At 43.4% G+C, this 15,156-nt stretch overlaps 2 protein-coding genes across 2 annotated transcripts; one reads left to right on the top strand and one right to left on the bottom strand.

Annotated features, from left to right (window-relative positions):
• Positions 1-189: 189 nt before the first annotated feature.
• On the top strand, positions 190-6,006 carry LOC136547038 (probable amino-acid acetyltransferase NAGS2, chloroplastic). The gene is made up of 10 exons (XM_066539005.1): positions 190-568; positions 1,193-1,280; positions 1,702-1,910; positions 2,233-2,384; positions 2,603-3,119; positions 4,073-4,170; positions 4,503-4,614; positions 4,731-4,890; positions 5,216-5,288; positions 5,443-6,006. The coding sequence occupies exons 1-10, from the start codon at positions 266-268 to the stop codon at positions 5,594-5,596; spliced, it is 1,866 nt and encodes a 621-aa protein (XP_066395102.1). The 5' UTR covers positions 190-265; the 3' UTR covers positions 5,597-6,006.
• Positions 6,007-8,266: 2,260 nt separating this feature from the next.
• LOC136547036 (protein CYSTEINE-RICH TRANSMEMBRANE MODULE 13-like) lies at positions 8,267-10,318 on the bottom strand. Its single transcript, XM_066539004.1, has 3 exons — positions 10,078-10,318; positions 9,778-9,949; positions 8,267-8,597 (listed from the first exon to the last, which is right to left on the bottom strand). The coding sequence occupies exons 1-3, from the start codon at positions 10,124-10,126 to the stop codon at positions 8,552-8,554; spliced, it is 267 nt and encodes an 88-aa protein (XP_066395101.1). The 5' UTR covers positions 10,127-10,318; the 3' UTR covers positions 8,267-8,551.
• Positions 10,319-15,156: the final 4,838 nt, after the last annotated feature.

The raw sequence follows: 15,156 nt of genomic DNA, 5'->3' as shown, positions 1-15,156 counted from the left end.
AATCACTTATACTATTTTGGATTTGGAGTTGTGCCTATGAATAAAAGTTATAGATTTTGTGGTTGGTTTTTATCAAAGTTCTATCACCTATTCGCTCATTAATTTCAGCCAGGCTTATTCAACCCGCCCCCCTCTCGCAGGAACATCAGCCAGCGAACAGGTCGTATTTCATCCGAAGGTCCGAGGCTGCTAAAACAGGACCCGAGAACCGTTCCCTACAGGCTACACTGGCTACAGCCTCCTGCCTAGGGTTGGAAGCTTCTTTATGGCCACCTCGACGGTCGTGGCCCGCCTCGCGGGCGAGGCCTTGCGGCCCAAGGTCCTAGCCTCCGCAAATGTCTTCTCATCCTCGCGGTGGCGGGTAGCCGTTACGCGCCGCTGGCGGGGCCGCGGCGTCCGGTGCTGCGCGGCTGGTAGCTCCGGCGCCGGCGCCGTGGTCCCCGGGGAGGAGTTTGTGGGGTTCTTCCGGGAGGCGTGGCCGTACATCCGGGGCCACCGTGGGAGCACCTTCGTGGTCGTCATCTCCAGCGAGGTCGTGTCCGGGCCGCACTTCGACCGCGTTCTGCAGGTGTTGGAATGGTTGCTTGTGATGTTGTATTTTTGAGCATTTTGGATTCATCTGATGATTTCTTCAGAGGAATAGTACATTTGACGTCCTGCTGTGTATTTTTGGGTTGAGCGTTGAATTCGATTTAGCTGCTTTGTACTAATTGGCCAGCTTAGCTTTTGTTTTTCTCTGCAAAAATGATCCGACCGAAATAATTGAATCATTTACATCAAAAAAATATGTTGGTAGATTATAATCCATTTTGATCAGCGGGCTGGACCACACAGTTGACTTAAATGATTGGGATGAGAATTGAGCATCACCATCGGGTTGACAATTTGAGGATGCTGAGTTCCTGACTGGGATGACAATTGTAGGTTGAGGCTATAGCTGTGTTTCTTTGTTTGGCAGCAAAATTGTATTGTAGACCATATATATAATAAGAAAAAAACAGCATTACTAAGGAACAAGGGGGTAGCCAGCATCAGTTTTCTGTTAGGTATTAGTTCTGTGTTAATCTTATTCTAAGGATGAGCCTGTAGTGTTTTGCCACAGATTTATCTTCTTTTATTGTCATAAAAAATTTATGTTGTCATGGATTCCTTGTTCCTAACCACACTTTCTTTTTTTAACAAAACTATGCAGGACATATCACTTCTCCATGGTCTAGGGATTAAATTTGTTCTTGTTCCAGGAACACATGTTCAAATTGATAAGCTATTGTCAGAAAGAGGTCAGTTCTGTGCAACACCCTCATGGGGCACCTGCCTGTGCTCATAAAAATCTACCAGATTTTAAAACAAACCAGCATATAGGATGGCTACTAACCATATAAAAACTATTATAAGAAGCTTAGAGAATTGTTTAGCTGCTGTGGCATATAATTTTCTTAGCCATTTGGCCCTCAGAGCTCCAGGACAATATATTTAATATGCTTGCAGACTATCTTGGCTATAATTAGAATTTGGTGAAGTACATCAGTCACAATCTGAAGCTTTGTTACGCCTTCAGTTGCTTTTGATTGCACGCAGAGTTACTTTTTTCTACACTGTTCTGTCCTTTTGCTAACATCTATTGGTTTGATGATTCTTACTGCATCTATATATCTCTTACTTCCTGTAAAGCATGTGTTTAGCTTATTAAATTTTGTGTAGGGAAGAAGGCCAAGTATGTTGGTCAGTACAGAATTACTGATAAAGATGCGAAAGATGCTGCAATGGATGCAGCTGGTAGGATACGGTTGACGATAGAAGCTAAACTTTCTCCTGGTCCTCCAATGTTAAATCTCCGTAGGCATGGTGTTATTGGACGTTGGCATGGTCTTGTGGATAACATTGCAAGTGGCAACTTCCTTGGTGCTAAGGTGAATATCTATTAGTAGCTGAGCTTTTGAATATCTGGCTTCCATGTAGTTATTATATAATTATTTTGTAGCATATTCTTTGCGAATTCCAATGTTTGTAAATGGCTCTTCATAAGAAAGATAAAACACTATTTTTCTTTCCTAACTTTTCGTTGCATCATAATAAAATCATACAATCCATAGTGAAACCGGATGCTCCACAAATAGGAGCATGTTTATTATTTGTGTTCATTTCCTTGCTTTGTTTTTGCTATTTATTAGTTCTGCTGAACTTTACTCGACTGCGCAATGGCAATACTGAATATATGTATTTCTTTGGCAGAGAAGAGGAGTGGTTAATGGTATTGACTATGGATTCACTGGCGAAGTTACGAAAATTGATGTTTCGCAGATAAGAGAAAGGCTTGATAGTAATAGCATAGTTGTTGTCAGCAACATGGGATACTCTTCATCAGGAGAAGTGTTAAATTGCAAGTATGCTTTCTTAATTATTATTATTTTATATGTTTTTTGGTATGATTGTACAAATTTTTTTTGTAGTTCTATTCTTACCACCAAGTCAAGCATAATATCATATGAATGACATGTGCAGATGTCCTATCTTGCAATTAATTTCATAAAACCTGCTCCGTTGCGTATATTGCAGCTAGCATACTAAACAAAATTGTTTTGTCTTGTTTGCTATAATTCAGCACCTACGAGGTTGCTACTGCATGTGCTTTAGCCATGGAGGCAGATAAACTTATCAGCATTGTAGATGGACAGATATTTGATGAGCATGGACGAGTCATTCATTTCATGTCTATTGAGGAGGCAGATTTGTTGATTAGAAAGCGTGCTAAGCAAAGTGATATCGCTGCAAGTTATGTCAAGGTTGTGGATGAGGAAGGCATCAATTCTCTGCATAAAGGGGACAGCGGACCATCATTGAGTGCCAAGGCTCATATAAATGGGTATGCTGCTTCTTTTCAAAACGGATTGGGTTTTAACAATGGAAACAGTATTTATTCTGGTGAGCAAGGGTTTGCTATTGGTGGTGAAGAATGGTTAAGCAGATCAAATGCTGCTTCTTTTCAAAACGGATTGGGTTTTAACAATGGAAACGGTTTTTATTCTGGTGAGCAAGGGTTTGCTATTGGTGGTGAAGAGCGGTTAAGCAGATCAAATGGCTATCTTTCTGAGTTGGCTGCGGCAGCATATGTGTGCCATGTAAGTGTTTTGCCCACGATACTCTTTATTCTGTTATAAATTCTGTGGCCCTGACTGAAGACTAATACTTTTCTATATAGCGCCTTAGTATGCACATTCACCTTTTAAAAGTTAATCCTGTACAAAGCAGTAAAATTGTCTTCTGAATTTCCTACCTACAATTAGTGTTCTTGATTAATGTATAGTGATCATGCGCTTCGTATATGGGATCTGCATGCATGGTTGATGCTGTGCTTCCTTAAGTGTTTTCGTAAGGAAGGCAGCATGTTGTAGTATGTTATATGCATGCAGCTTCTCAACTTACTGGCTGTTTGCATCGTGGGATAAGAGGATGGGAATGGGATAGGGATTGAGATATGAACTTGGTGGAGAATAGAGTTAATATATTGCAAAATGGGAAGGGTGGAGGGCTGGAATTGACGTGGCTTCTCAACTTACTGGCTGTTTGCATTGTGGGATATAAGTGGATAGGGGATTGATATATGAACTTGGTGGAAATAGAGAATTAATATATTGCAAAGTGGACAACTGGGAGTTCAGTACAACTGGTAGCTTGGTTGGCTCTGGTTACGTACGTACTATGGGAATTTCGTTGCTCTTGGGTAATGAAATTTGGTTCGTCCATTGTGGTGGAAAATATTGCGAAGTGGAAGGATGGAAGGCTGGAATTCACACAGCTTCTCAACTTACTGGCTGTTTGCATAGCAGCAGCATGTTGTAGTACAGTGGAGCATGTAGCTATGAAGTTCACCTGGAGATTAGAGGTTGAGCTTAGTTTGTGGGAGCCGGGAGGAAACATGCGCTGTGATCTTTGCATTTTTCTCTTTCCACAATTAAAGCAGTATTTGTTCTGTGAACAGCTACTATATTGCGTTGGAATGTTTAAGCTTACAATTTGGTTAAAGCCTCTATTTGTTAGGCTTGACTATCTATTTGTCCCTTCCAAATGTCAGGGCGGCGTTCAAAGAGTTCATATTATAGATGGATCTGTAGATGGATCACTGCTATTAGAATTGTTTACGAGAGATGGAGCAGGAACAATGATAGCTAGGTATTTTGAAGCTCTTCTTTTATCAACTTTTTTTGTTCAAATTTGTTGTTTTATTGTTCATTTCAATAATCCAGTGCCTGTATTATCTTTTATCAACATGGATGCTATATCCTAGATATGTAGTATAATTCGTTTTTGTAGTCCTTATTACACATTTTCATATGAGTAATGAAATGCCTTAGTATGTGTCGAGTATGGAGATATTCTTGGCTGAAATTTGTGCTTGTGTAGCAAATGTTTGCCATGAAAATTTCGAAGAAATAAGCGCCTTTGGAAATTTAGCATCCACAATCTGTCATGGGAGTTCCCTAATCCCTAACAAATGTTTTCAGAGATGTTTATGAAGGAACAAGGATGGCTACAGCGGAAGATCTTCCTGGCATAAGAAAAATTATTCGTCCGCTCGAGGATTCTGGTGTTTTGGTGCGGAGAACAGATGCAGAGGTGAGTTAGTGGATAAATACTTTCGATTCTAACATTCTTTTGTATCTTCCTTGCGCTGTGTTTTAATTTTGTTGTTGCTACTGCTATAATGGATGTTTCTTTTCTATTCTCTTCAGCTTCTTGAAGCGTTAGAATCATTCTATGTTGTTGAAAGAGATGGTTCAATCATCGCTTGTGCTGCTCTATTTCCATTTCCCGAGGAAAAATCTGGTGAAGTCGCTGCAATTGCTGTATCTGAAGAATGTCGAGGAAGAGGTCAGGGGGACAAGTTACTTGGTATGTTCTTTGCTACATGGATAATCAGAATCTGTTCTCTCTTCATTGGTTATATTGCAACCCTCTGCCAGGTTGCCACAACTATTTCTCCAACACATGTGCACATGTTCCTGTGTGTGCTTTCTCACATGCGCACACAATCCCTAAATATTATAACAAGATAACAGTCCACCTATCACTAATGTGGTGTTAAAGTGGGGGTCTCTGTTTTTTCAGTTAGCGTATCCTTTCACCCATTTTAAAGGAGTTTCAGTCTTGTGGCATTTTTACTAGAACAGGCTAAGAAGTCCATTTTTGTTACTTAATGGTGGTTGTCATTCTTCAGATTACGTCGAGAAGGTGGCATTATCCCTTGGTCTCGAGAAATTATTCTTGCTTACTACACGGACTGCAGACTGGTATTTACCTTTGTTATCTTCATTACTATGTGCAAATAGTATTTACCTTTGTTCTTCTCTTGACTCATTACTATGTGCAAATAGTAGCAATGCTCTGATTTTCAGTTTTCTGTATGCTTGCTTCTACCTTGTGCTTAATTTTGAACTGTCGCAGGTTTGTGCGGCGTGGCTTTTCAGAGTGCTCAATTGAATCTATCCCCGAGCAGAGGAGAAAACGTATCAATTTGTCCCGTGGATCCAAGTATTATATAAAGCAGCTGCAGCCAAAGCCTGCCGGGGTTAACGGCAACAATTTTGTCATCAGATGACTCAGCACGCACGGAGCTTGGTGCCACTTAAGAAGATACCAGCTAAGATTACAGCAATTTTGCGCTTGCCCAAAGGCATAACTTCACAAAGAAACAAAACACCGTTTTACTGTCACTGTATTTGAGAGATGATTATCCTTGTTTAAGTATGTGAAGGAAGTTTGTTTCGCCAATAGAATCAAGGCAGAGAACAAATAGCTGATTGAATTATATGTAAACCCTATTAACAAGCAATACCAAATAGAGGCATGCAGTCAGAACTTACCTTTTCCACTTTTATTGAGAGAAAAAAGAACTAGTGAAACCATTGGTTCTATTGTATCCATAGATGTCAAAGTATCCTTGATCACTTGATGCAAACAAAGAAATATGAAGTGCTCGTATAATATCATCTCTGGTTGATCACTCATTGTGTGCATCAGGAAAGAATAAAAGATAAGTTGCCTTTTCTTTTCTTGTGTGTGGGTCTGGAAAAAAGATGCGGGTTTGTTATCCGCCAGCTGGACTGACAGGTTTTCTGGTTTTGCTGCCAACCTAGAGTTTGGTTTTCTTTAATTATTAAGCTTCAAAAGTGGAATTACTTATTCTGATAATGACTTTGTTCTGCTGAAATCAAAGGCAAGGCCTTTCTACTTATTTTTCCCGTACAAAGAGCAAATCAAAGAGAACATCAGTAGCGTGTGATGGTGATATCATATCATCGGCGAGGCTTTATTCTTTCGCTGAGATCAGCGCCTTTTTTTTTTCTTTCCGTGGGATGAGATGTAGATATTGGTGTTGGGTATATATGGACTGCAAATGCTGCAGATTTAGTGTGTTCTGCGTCAGGTACTTATGGCCTTGTTATGGGGCGAAGAATCGGCAAGTGAAGTTTGGTGCCGATGGAATTCATGGACGAAGGTTCCATTCCATGAGAGTGAGTGAACCAGCCACATGATGCAGCGCCAGAATGCAGAAGGTGACAGAAGCAAATTAGGAATCATATTGACTGCAGATTTCAGAACTTAGGTGAGGTTCTTTAACTTGCCCAACCACAACACCGAGTAGAAGGTGTGCATTGCGCTGCATCACATCGTCATGAGGCAAAGCGCAAACATGGCCCGATCCGTCTGCAAAGGGTTTCTCTTCTCTCCGATGGAGACCTGCATGCTGCAGCTGTAGAAATACTAGAAATCAACATCAAGTGCTGGAATACGGTGTCCACACGATGCACCAAAGAAGGTCTCGGGTTCAGATCTGAGGGTCACAGTTTCTAGCACCATTTTGTTGTTCTGGGAAACGAGTTTGTTGCACTAGTGTAGCATCCTGATAAGTATACGGCCATACGGGTGAGCTGCCACCTGCCAGACGATGAGTGCTTACCCAAGCTGCACTCTTTAACTCTTATCATGGAAGAAAGAAAGACGCATGTAGCTCTCGGGTTCTTGCTGAAGAGGACAAGAGCTTTGCTAAGGTGGGGGTGATGTGCAGTTGGCCTTGGCCTGGCCTGTTGTGTGAATGGAGGCTGTGGAGCGTGAGATTGACTGTACCTGCAATGTGTCAGGCTGTGGCGCTGCGGTGTTTCCGAGCCTAGCACTCGGCAGCCGGCAGGCGGTTGGAGACCAATCGCATCCACGGATGAATCCTACGGGTGCGTTGCGTCGTGCTGCTGTGCACCGGGGCCTCATCAGTCATCACTGACGAAGGCAGGTAAGGCTGCTGCAGCTGCTGCCAAACGATTATCACGTTCCGTGCCAAGAAAAAAACTCGCTTGGTTTGTACGAGTAGCCCTGATTCATCTACTCTGTACGAGTTCTTTCGATGGGTTGGTTTGTAGCTCTGATTCATCTAGGTTGTACGAGTTCTTTGGACGGAGACGTGAAGGTGCAGACTTGCAGAGTCTTGAACGTCAAGACTCGTCCACAACAGACACCCAAGAAGGTCCGTGTTACAGAGTAATTTTTAGCGACACAAAAGCGAAAGAAGGTCCGTGTTACAGAGTTTCGTCCACTAATTTTTAGCGACACAAAAGCGAAAGACGATGGATATCTATACGAAGCAAAAGAACGAGGAACGACAAGGGCATAGCATTGCTTGAAGTGATTAAAGGTGCCGTGTGCAGTTGGGTGATTTTAAAGCGCCTACCAATACATCGTCTATCCTATTTTTTTGTTTAGAAAAATAATGATCCTATATCCAATGCTTTTCATTTTGCAGTCATGATCCCTCCCCTCCCTTTTTGCAGTTCAAAACTCGCAACAAAACATTGTGCAAGCCTGTGCCAAACTCATGAGTTGCCAATGGTCACGGTTACTGAACGCGTCCAACGGACTGTTCTCTCTGTCTACAACAAGACGTGGTCACTGTTATACTGAATGAACGTGTCCAACGGTCCAGAGTCGAGACTCCAGCAGATGCCAAGACATCGCAACGCTTGACGGCTGGACCTGGACGGCTCACGCCCTGCACGCAACAACTGATGTTGACCCCGAAGTCAAGCACGGAAAAGCGACCCAGGTTGCATCTAGAGAAGTTGTGATTTTTCTAACAAGGCACTATCCAAAATGCCAGGTCAAATAACTCGATCCGAATAAATTGCGCCAGTCAAACATCGCGAGCGAGCGAGACCCGGCGGCTAACGCGCAGATATACTACTTTTTTTAAGTAAGCAAAACGTGCTCAGCAACAGAGTAACAGCAAAGGAACCAATCCAAGTGACAGAAAATACAATAATCCCAGGGCTGAATTCCACCAGGAACACGGAACATCCACAGAATACACACCAGCCTAGTCTGATCCAATCGACATCGACAGAGTACTAGTAGTCTCATAACAGAGAGAGAAAAGAGGGCGATAATGCAGGACAAGAGCTAGAATAGAAGCACGCTAGCATTTCAAGCTCAGTTCAGATCCAGCTCTTCCATAAGCTAGTAGTAGTTTCACTTGCAGTCGTGTTGAATCCGTCGGATCGCCCTCTCAGAAGCAGGCGTCCAGGAGGCAGCAGCAGCAGAGGGCAGCCAAGCTGTTCAAGCAGTGGACCATTAGATAAAGCCTAAATGCCAAACCAAAGATGGAAGAATATATGCCCGTTCTAGAATATGCGTTATTAAAATGTAGTAAAGATCACTATGATGAGCTTAAACATGCTTGCTTCTTCCAAATGCCCAGCCATCCACTGCAATATTCCAATTTCCATTTGTGTTTATGTAAGTACAACTACAGTGAGTGCTAGAGCATCAAGCATCATCTATCTCATTGGTATTAGAGCGTTAAGGTAAGTATATTATCCATTCAACCAAACCAAAAAGGAGATAACAAATATTATCTCAGGTGACCTCGCCCCGAAGGAATCTGAAAGTCTCGGGGCTTTCACACGACAGCAACCCAACAGTTGGATAGCTCCCTCCACCATCAGTGGCGAGCACAAGCCAAAACGCATGTGAAACGGCAGCCGCCGAGGCCGGTGTCCTGTTCGTTCGCTTGATAAGCGAAGTATCGTTATCTGGGCCTTGTTTAGATCACCTCCAAATTCAAGTTTTTTTACTTTATCTCCATCACATCAATTTTTGGACGCATACATAGAGCATTAAATGTAGGTAAAAAAAAACTAATTACACAGTTTGGTTGTAAATCACGAGACGAATCTTTTGAGCCTAGTTAGTCCATGATCGAACAAAGTTTGTCAAATACAAACGAAACGTGCTTTAGTGTCCAGATTGCAAAAATTTGCAATCTAAACACGGCCCTGATTTGTTATACTATTCGTTGGCGGAAAAAATACGGCTTATAAGCCGAGGCGTAGCAACCCGGACCGCCAGTTTCAGATCAGACGGTCTAGGATACCTTGCTTGTGGCAACCGACACGTCGCCACGGCAAGGCCACGACCCACGAGGGGCGGCGGCTCCCTTTTCCAAGAGTAGTTCACGCGTCAAGTCAAGGCCCCCACCCATAGCGGCAAACGTGCGCACCGACACGGCCGCCACCTGCCACGGCCACCGCCGGCGGCACCGGCGCCGGACCCGGACGGATCTGGCCGGTTACCCGAACGAAGCTGCCTACCCTCTAAAGTAGCCCTTACTTTTGATCTAATACAGTGAGGAAATTTCGATGGCACTCCAATCTAGCAACGTATTATGAGCCAAGCCATGACGGCTGCGCAGCACAAAAGTGGAGGAGACGGGGAGGAGGAGTAAGAACGTACCATCCCTCCATGAAGGAAGGCCCGCTGCTCTGCTGCTGCTGTGGAGGCGGCTGCGCGTACTGCGGCGGGTAGCCCTGCTGCGGGTAGCCCTGCGGCGGGTAGCCCTGCGCCGGCGGGGGGTAGCCGGCCGGCGGGTATCCCGCTGGCGGGTAGCCGTCCTTCCCCGGGTAGCCTGGAGAAATCAAGATCCACACGCCAAAGATAATTAGCCTTATTCCATACTCCAATCACGGAAAGTAAGCGAAGGTTTGGATGATAATAAAGCACATAGATCGAAGACGGGAAGAGCCAGCGCCGCACCTTGCTGCGGCGGGACGCCGACGGGGGGCTGCTGGCCGTAGTAGCTCATCTTCCTCTTCTTCCTTGCGATCGGAGACGGGGCGAGGGTCAGCCGGTCAGGGAAGCTCTCGTGGGTTCGGGTGTCACGGGAATATGGATGGACGATGGACGGGTCCTCCGGGTCAGGTGGTTTTATACAGGAGCCTTTTCCCTTCGAGTGGCACGACGCTAAACTTTTGTGTGCAACCCGTGTTATTCCGTTCAGCTCTAACGGTGGGTGACGACGAAGCCAAATAACTTAGATCATCTTAGATTTGAGGAACTAGTTGATTTGCTTCTATGTCATTCTCAGGTCAGCACTAGCGTTTTGACATCAAAGGCTATGGTGTTAGCGTCAACATATATATAGGTTCTCAGCCCTATGTGTTCTCACTCATCCAACTTGAGCTCTATCTCCTTCACCTCTCTCCAGCCATAGCCATGTCTCAAGCTTCTAGCAGCTATGGTGTTATGGTCAAGTGGGTGATTTGCCCCAACTGTCATGTGCTTATCAATCGGTTCATCTCGATGACCAGAAAGAACAACAACCGTGTCTTTCACAAGTGCTCCTATTTTACAGTTTGTGTTTCATTCTCTGCTTATTTTTTTATTTGCCTATTTCTTTTTTTCCTTGTTTGGTGACAATGTGTTGATGCTTTGGGTTTCAGATTTGAGACTGTCAGTATTATCAGTGGGAGGATGAAATGGAGGATACTAAAGTGCAGACACCTACAACCCCTGCTCCACTATAGATAGTTCCCCTGCAGGCAGTGGCACCACCTGGTGGTTTCCCTACTGTAGCTCCTCTGGTCATCATCCAGGAAGGTTCCCAGGGCTACTGAAGTTGCACAAGTGGAGAATATGATTGACAATAGGGTTCTACAGCAGCTTAGGTGGATTGAGAAGATGATCTATGTTTGTATATTTCTTACTTTGTATGCTATTTTGAAGAAGTAGGTGCCTATGTGTGTGTGAGTAGTCATGGATGAATGGATGTATGGATAGATGGATGAATGAATCAATGTTGAATGATGAATATGAATATTGTTCATTTGTCCAGAATACAACAACATATGAGAACAATGTAACAACAATTAGAGTACTACAACAATAAACTAACATTCATCACATAATTGGTGTTTATCACATAACAACAGCTACATTACTATTTTTCATCACAAAGGTTTTATGGCATCAACATTCATCACATAGCAGCTAAGTTGTTGGTTTTCATTTACAGCTAAGTACTGTCACGTCATCACAGAACATTCATCACAGAGCAAAAAAACAGTCATGCCATCACATAGCAGGTGTTTTCCAGAACCACATCACCAAAAGAACATTGAGCACACACCTTTCACTATAGCTAGAGCTTCTTCTTGCTTCTGGTATTTGAAGCAAGGCTGGGTGGGCTGGATGGGATGGCTGCTGCAACTTGGAGCTTCTTTGGTGTAAGCTTCTTCTTGATCCCTATCTTCCTCCTTGGTGAAGCCTGAGACAGCACAGTCTCCAGTGGCTCTGTCTCTATTGTAATAGAGTCTTCATGAAAAGAGGTCAGGTGCACAGTTTGGATTGGAACTGGTTCATTAGAACCAGTTGTAGACCTTGTGGCAAAAGGACAGAGTGTGCATTAGCATTAGCAGTCATAATAGAAGTGTTGTGGTCAATTGAAGAACTGGTAAATATACCTGTTAGACACATTGTTTGGACCTGAGCTTGAAGTAGTAGTGGTAGCTGACCCCTTGCTCTTCTTGGCACCAGAAGAAGAAGAAGATTTTGTCTTCCTTTTCTTGTGTGTAGCATTGACCACTGCCTCATTGTGTGAGAACACCATCTAGGATGGAGTAGCAACTACAATGCTAGTCTCTATGTTACAGCTTACGGCTTTTTCCAGCCTTTTCTTTGGAAGACCCCTGCATAGGAAAAGTTACATTAGTTAACTAAGTTATTGAAACTGTACATGTATCTGTAAAGTAATTTAGTTACATAGTTTACCTTTTAGCCTCCATTGTAGCTATATCTTCTGGATACCCATTCTTACAAGTGTACCGGTGATGCTCTAACTCATGGCAGATGGGGCACTCATGTTTCTTTGTCCTCTTCTTGATGCTACCTCCCTCAAGTGATGATTTCATCCTATTCTTCCTTCTACCTCCTGTGGACCTAAGACAGGGAGGGTGCATGAAAAAACCATGAATAGCTTTGGGCCACATGCTCTTGTCAGGAATACAAGGGATGGAACCCTCATATGCAGCTCTGAATTTGTTGACAGAGAAGTAATCATCCACATGGTCTTCTAGTTTTTCACCAGAAATTGAAGTAATGTAGGCTATTGCATGCTTGCATGGGATTCCTGACCCCTGCCAAACCCTACAGGAACAGGTTTTGTCAAGTAGGTTGTCCACAAACCTGAACCCACTACCTCCCTTAGCACATAATTCTGCCACACCATCAGGGGAGGTTGTAATCACTTTAATGTACAGGTTGTAACTGTCTTCCCTTAGCTTTCTGCTAGATGTGAGGCAGAATCTTTCCTTCCAACTTCTTGGCTACCTTCTTCCTATGGTTCCATTTGATCAAAATCTTCTGTCTTATAGTGTACAGCAAGTCATCTAGGTGCTTTATCTTCTTAGGCTTAATCCAATTATTGAATGCCTCAGCTAAATTATTAGTCACATAATCAACCTTTAACAATGTCATATACTGGCTCCTGGTCCAAAGTTTCTTGTAGATACTTCATTGCTTTAGGTTTGGCTACAACCATTGCTTGATAGTGCTTCTCAAACATATAAGGGCTCCATGAATATGAAGAAGCCCACAAGTGATCATTAAATACCTTTCCACTATACCTCTTCTTGAAATTATGTACTAAGTGATACATACACTCTCTATGTTCAGCATTTGGACAAACTTCACTAACCCCATTCATGACTGTCTGGCCATAATCTATGTAGAATGTCAGGCCCTCTAGGGTGCCTATTGCTTCCTTCAATCTCTCCATGAACCACACACAATTCTCATTGGTTTCTAAGTCAATTACACTAATAGCTACTAGATACATCCAGTTGTGTCTATCTACTGCACAAGCAATGCACAACTGTCCTCTAAACCTTCCTGTTAAAAATGTGCTATCTACTACAAGATATGGTCTACAGCCTCTAAGAAATCCATCAACACATGGTTTCAGTGCAAAGAATAGCCTATTGAACCTGATCTTATTGTTGATGGTGTGATTATCAATGACAAAAATGATCCAGGACTTGATTCTTCTAACTATGCCTTAAGCCTATACAGGTTATCAAAACTTTTGTCCCAAGGCCCATAAATCTTATCCATGGCAAGATTTTTACCTTTATACACTCTCTTGTGAGGCACCATAATTTTGTGTGCATCCTTCAACCTCCTTTGCAGTTCTGTTCCACCCAGAGTTCTATCTTCCTTCAGCCAATCAATCACCTGACTGTACACCTAGAACTATGTTACCCCTACACAGATTCCTTGCCTCCTAGTGCTCTGACACTCATGAGGATAGGGGTTCCTTTTCACCTGCAAAATAGTCAAGTAATGCACTTATTACAAGCCACACAATGCAAGAAAAACAGGGAGCAGTCAATGAAAATAGTGTACTAACACATTACCTTCATAGTGTGCCCATCCCTTAGAGTTGTGGCATGAAGTCTCCACCTGCAGCCCTCACTCTGCTGTGAGCAGTTCACCCTATACCTTCCTGTATCACTCTTCTCAATATTATAGTTGAACTCATGTTTAACAGAATGAGTAGCTAAAGCAATCTTAAAAGCATCTATGTCTGAATACACTGTTGAAAGCTCTAATTTGGTTTTGGTGAATTGATGGAACCCTAAGTGCTAACCTAGTTTATCAAGTGATCATGAGATAGGTAGCACATTCCAAGTAGTGAAGCAAATGAAGATCATAACATGATGATGATACCATGATGATGATCAAGTGCTTGGACTTGGAAAGAAGAAAGAGAAAAACAAAAAGCTCAAGACAAAGGTATAAACCATAGGAGCTATTTTATTTTGGTGATCAAGACACTTAGAGAGTGTGATCACATTTAGGTTTGATAGCCGTACTATTAAGAGGGGTAAAACTCGTATCGGAATACGGTTATCAAAGTGCCACTAGATGCTCTAACTCATTGCATATGCATTTAGGATCTAGTGGAATGCTAACACCCTTGAAAATGTTTGTGAAAATATGCTAACACATATGCATAAGGTGATACACTTGGTGGTTGGCATATTTGAGCAAGGGTGAAGAAGTTAGAGGTGAAATGGAGTTGGTCACAATGATGCTGGCGTCGGTCAACTGACCGGACGCTGGGTCGCTCTGTGACCAGACGCTGAAGGGCGGCGTTTGATCATGTTGTCGGTCGGCACAGTGATTAGGGTTAAGCATCGGACGCTGGCAGGGTCCGGTCAGGCTTGACCGGATGCGTCCGGTCGGCAAACATACGCTTTGGACCCTTACTGTAAACGACCAGACGCTGAGGGTCTAGCGTCCGGTCAGCTCTGTCGGAGCGTCCGGTCAACTTGTCGACCGTTGAGATCAAATGTTCACTATTGAACGCAGGAGACATGTGGCCGCCATCGGGCGACCGGACGCTGAGGAGCAGCATCCGGTCAGTTGGACCGGAGCGTCCGGTCAACCCGATCAGTACCCAGTGAAGGGGTACAACGGCTTTATTTCATGGAGGCTTCTATTTAAGCCCCATGGCCGGCTGTAGCTCATAACTTTTGGCCATTTTCATTGACATAGCAACCTTGTGAGCTTAGTCAAAGCCCTCCCACTCATCTCCATCATTGATTCATCATCATAGTGAGATTAGGAGAGAATCCAAGTGCATTGCTTGAGTGTTTGCATCTAGAGACACTTGGTGTTTGTGTTTTGCTACGGATTTTGCTTGTTGCTCTTGGTGGTTGCTGCCACCTAGACGGCTTGTAGCAGTGAGGATCGTTGAGCGGAGGGTGGTGATTGTCTTCGGCTCCGATCGTGGTGATTGTGAGGGGTTCTTGACCTTTCCCTGGTGGAGCGCCA

Source organism: Miscanthus floridulus, chromosome 3, assembly GCF_019320115.1.
Source record: "Miscanthus floridulus cultivar M001 chromosome 3, ASM1932011v1, whole genome shotgun sequence".
NCBI classification, from domain to species: domain Eukaryota; kingdom Viridiplantae; phylum Streptophyta; class Magnoliopsida; order Poales; family Poaceae; genus Miscanthus; species Miscanthus floridulus.
The sequence above is the reverse complement of the archived record's forward strand: the minus strand, read 5'-3'. Positions and strand labels throughout refer to the sequence as shown.

Excerpts from the sequence above, each read along its gene's own strand:
- LOC136547036 (XM_066539004.1), bottom strand. The coding sequence starts at position 10,126 with ATGAGCTACTACGGCCAGCAGCCCCCCGTCGGCGTCCCGCCGCAGCAA. Across the intron at positions 9,950-10,077 it reads CGGCGTCCCGCCGCAGCAAG|GCTACCCGGGGAAGGACGGC; the intron begins GTGCGGCGCTGG and ends TGATTTCTCCAG. Across the intron at positions 8,598-9,777 it reads CCTTCCTTCATGGAGGGATG|CTTGGCTGCCCTCTGCTGCT; the intron begins GTACGTTCTTAC and ends CTGCTTGAACAG.
- LOC136547038 (XM_066539005.1), top strand. The coding sequence starts at position 266 with ATGGCCACCTCGACGGTCGTGGCCCGCCTCGCGGGCGAGGCCTTGCGG. Across the intron at positions 2,385-2,602 it reads GGAGAAGTGTTAAATTGCAA|CACCTACGAGGTTGCTACTG; the intron begins GTATGCTTTCTT and ends GCTATAATTCAG. Across the intron at positions 4,171-4,502 it reads GCAGGAACAATGATAGCTAG|AGATGTTTATGAAGGAACAA; the intron begins GTATTTTGAAGC and ends AAATGTTTTCAG.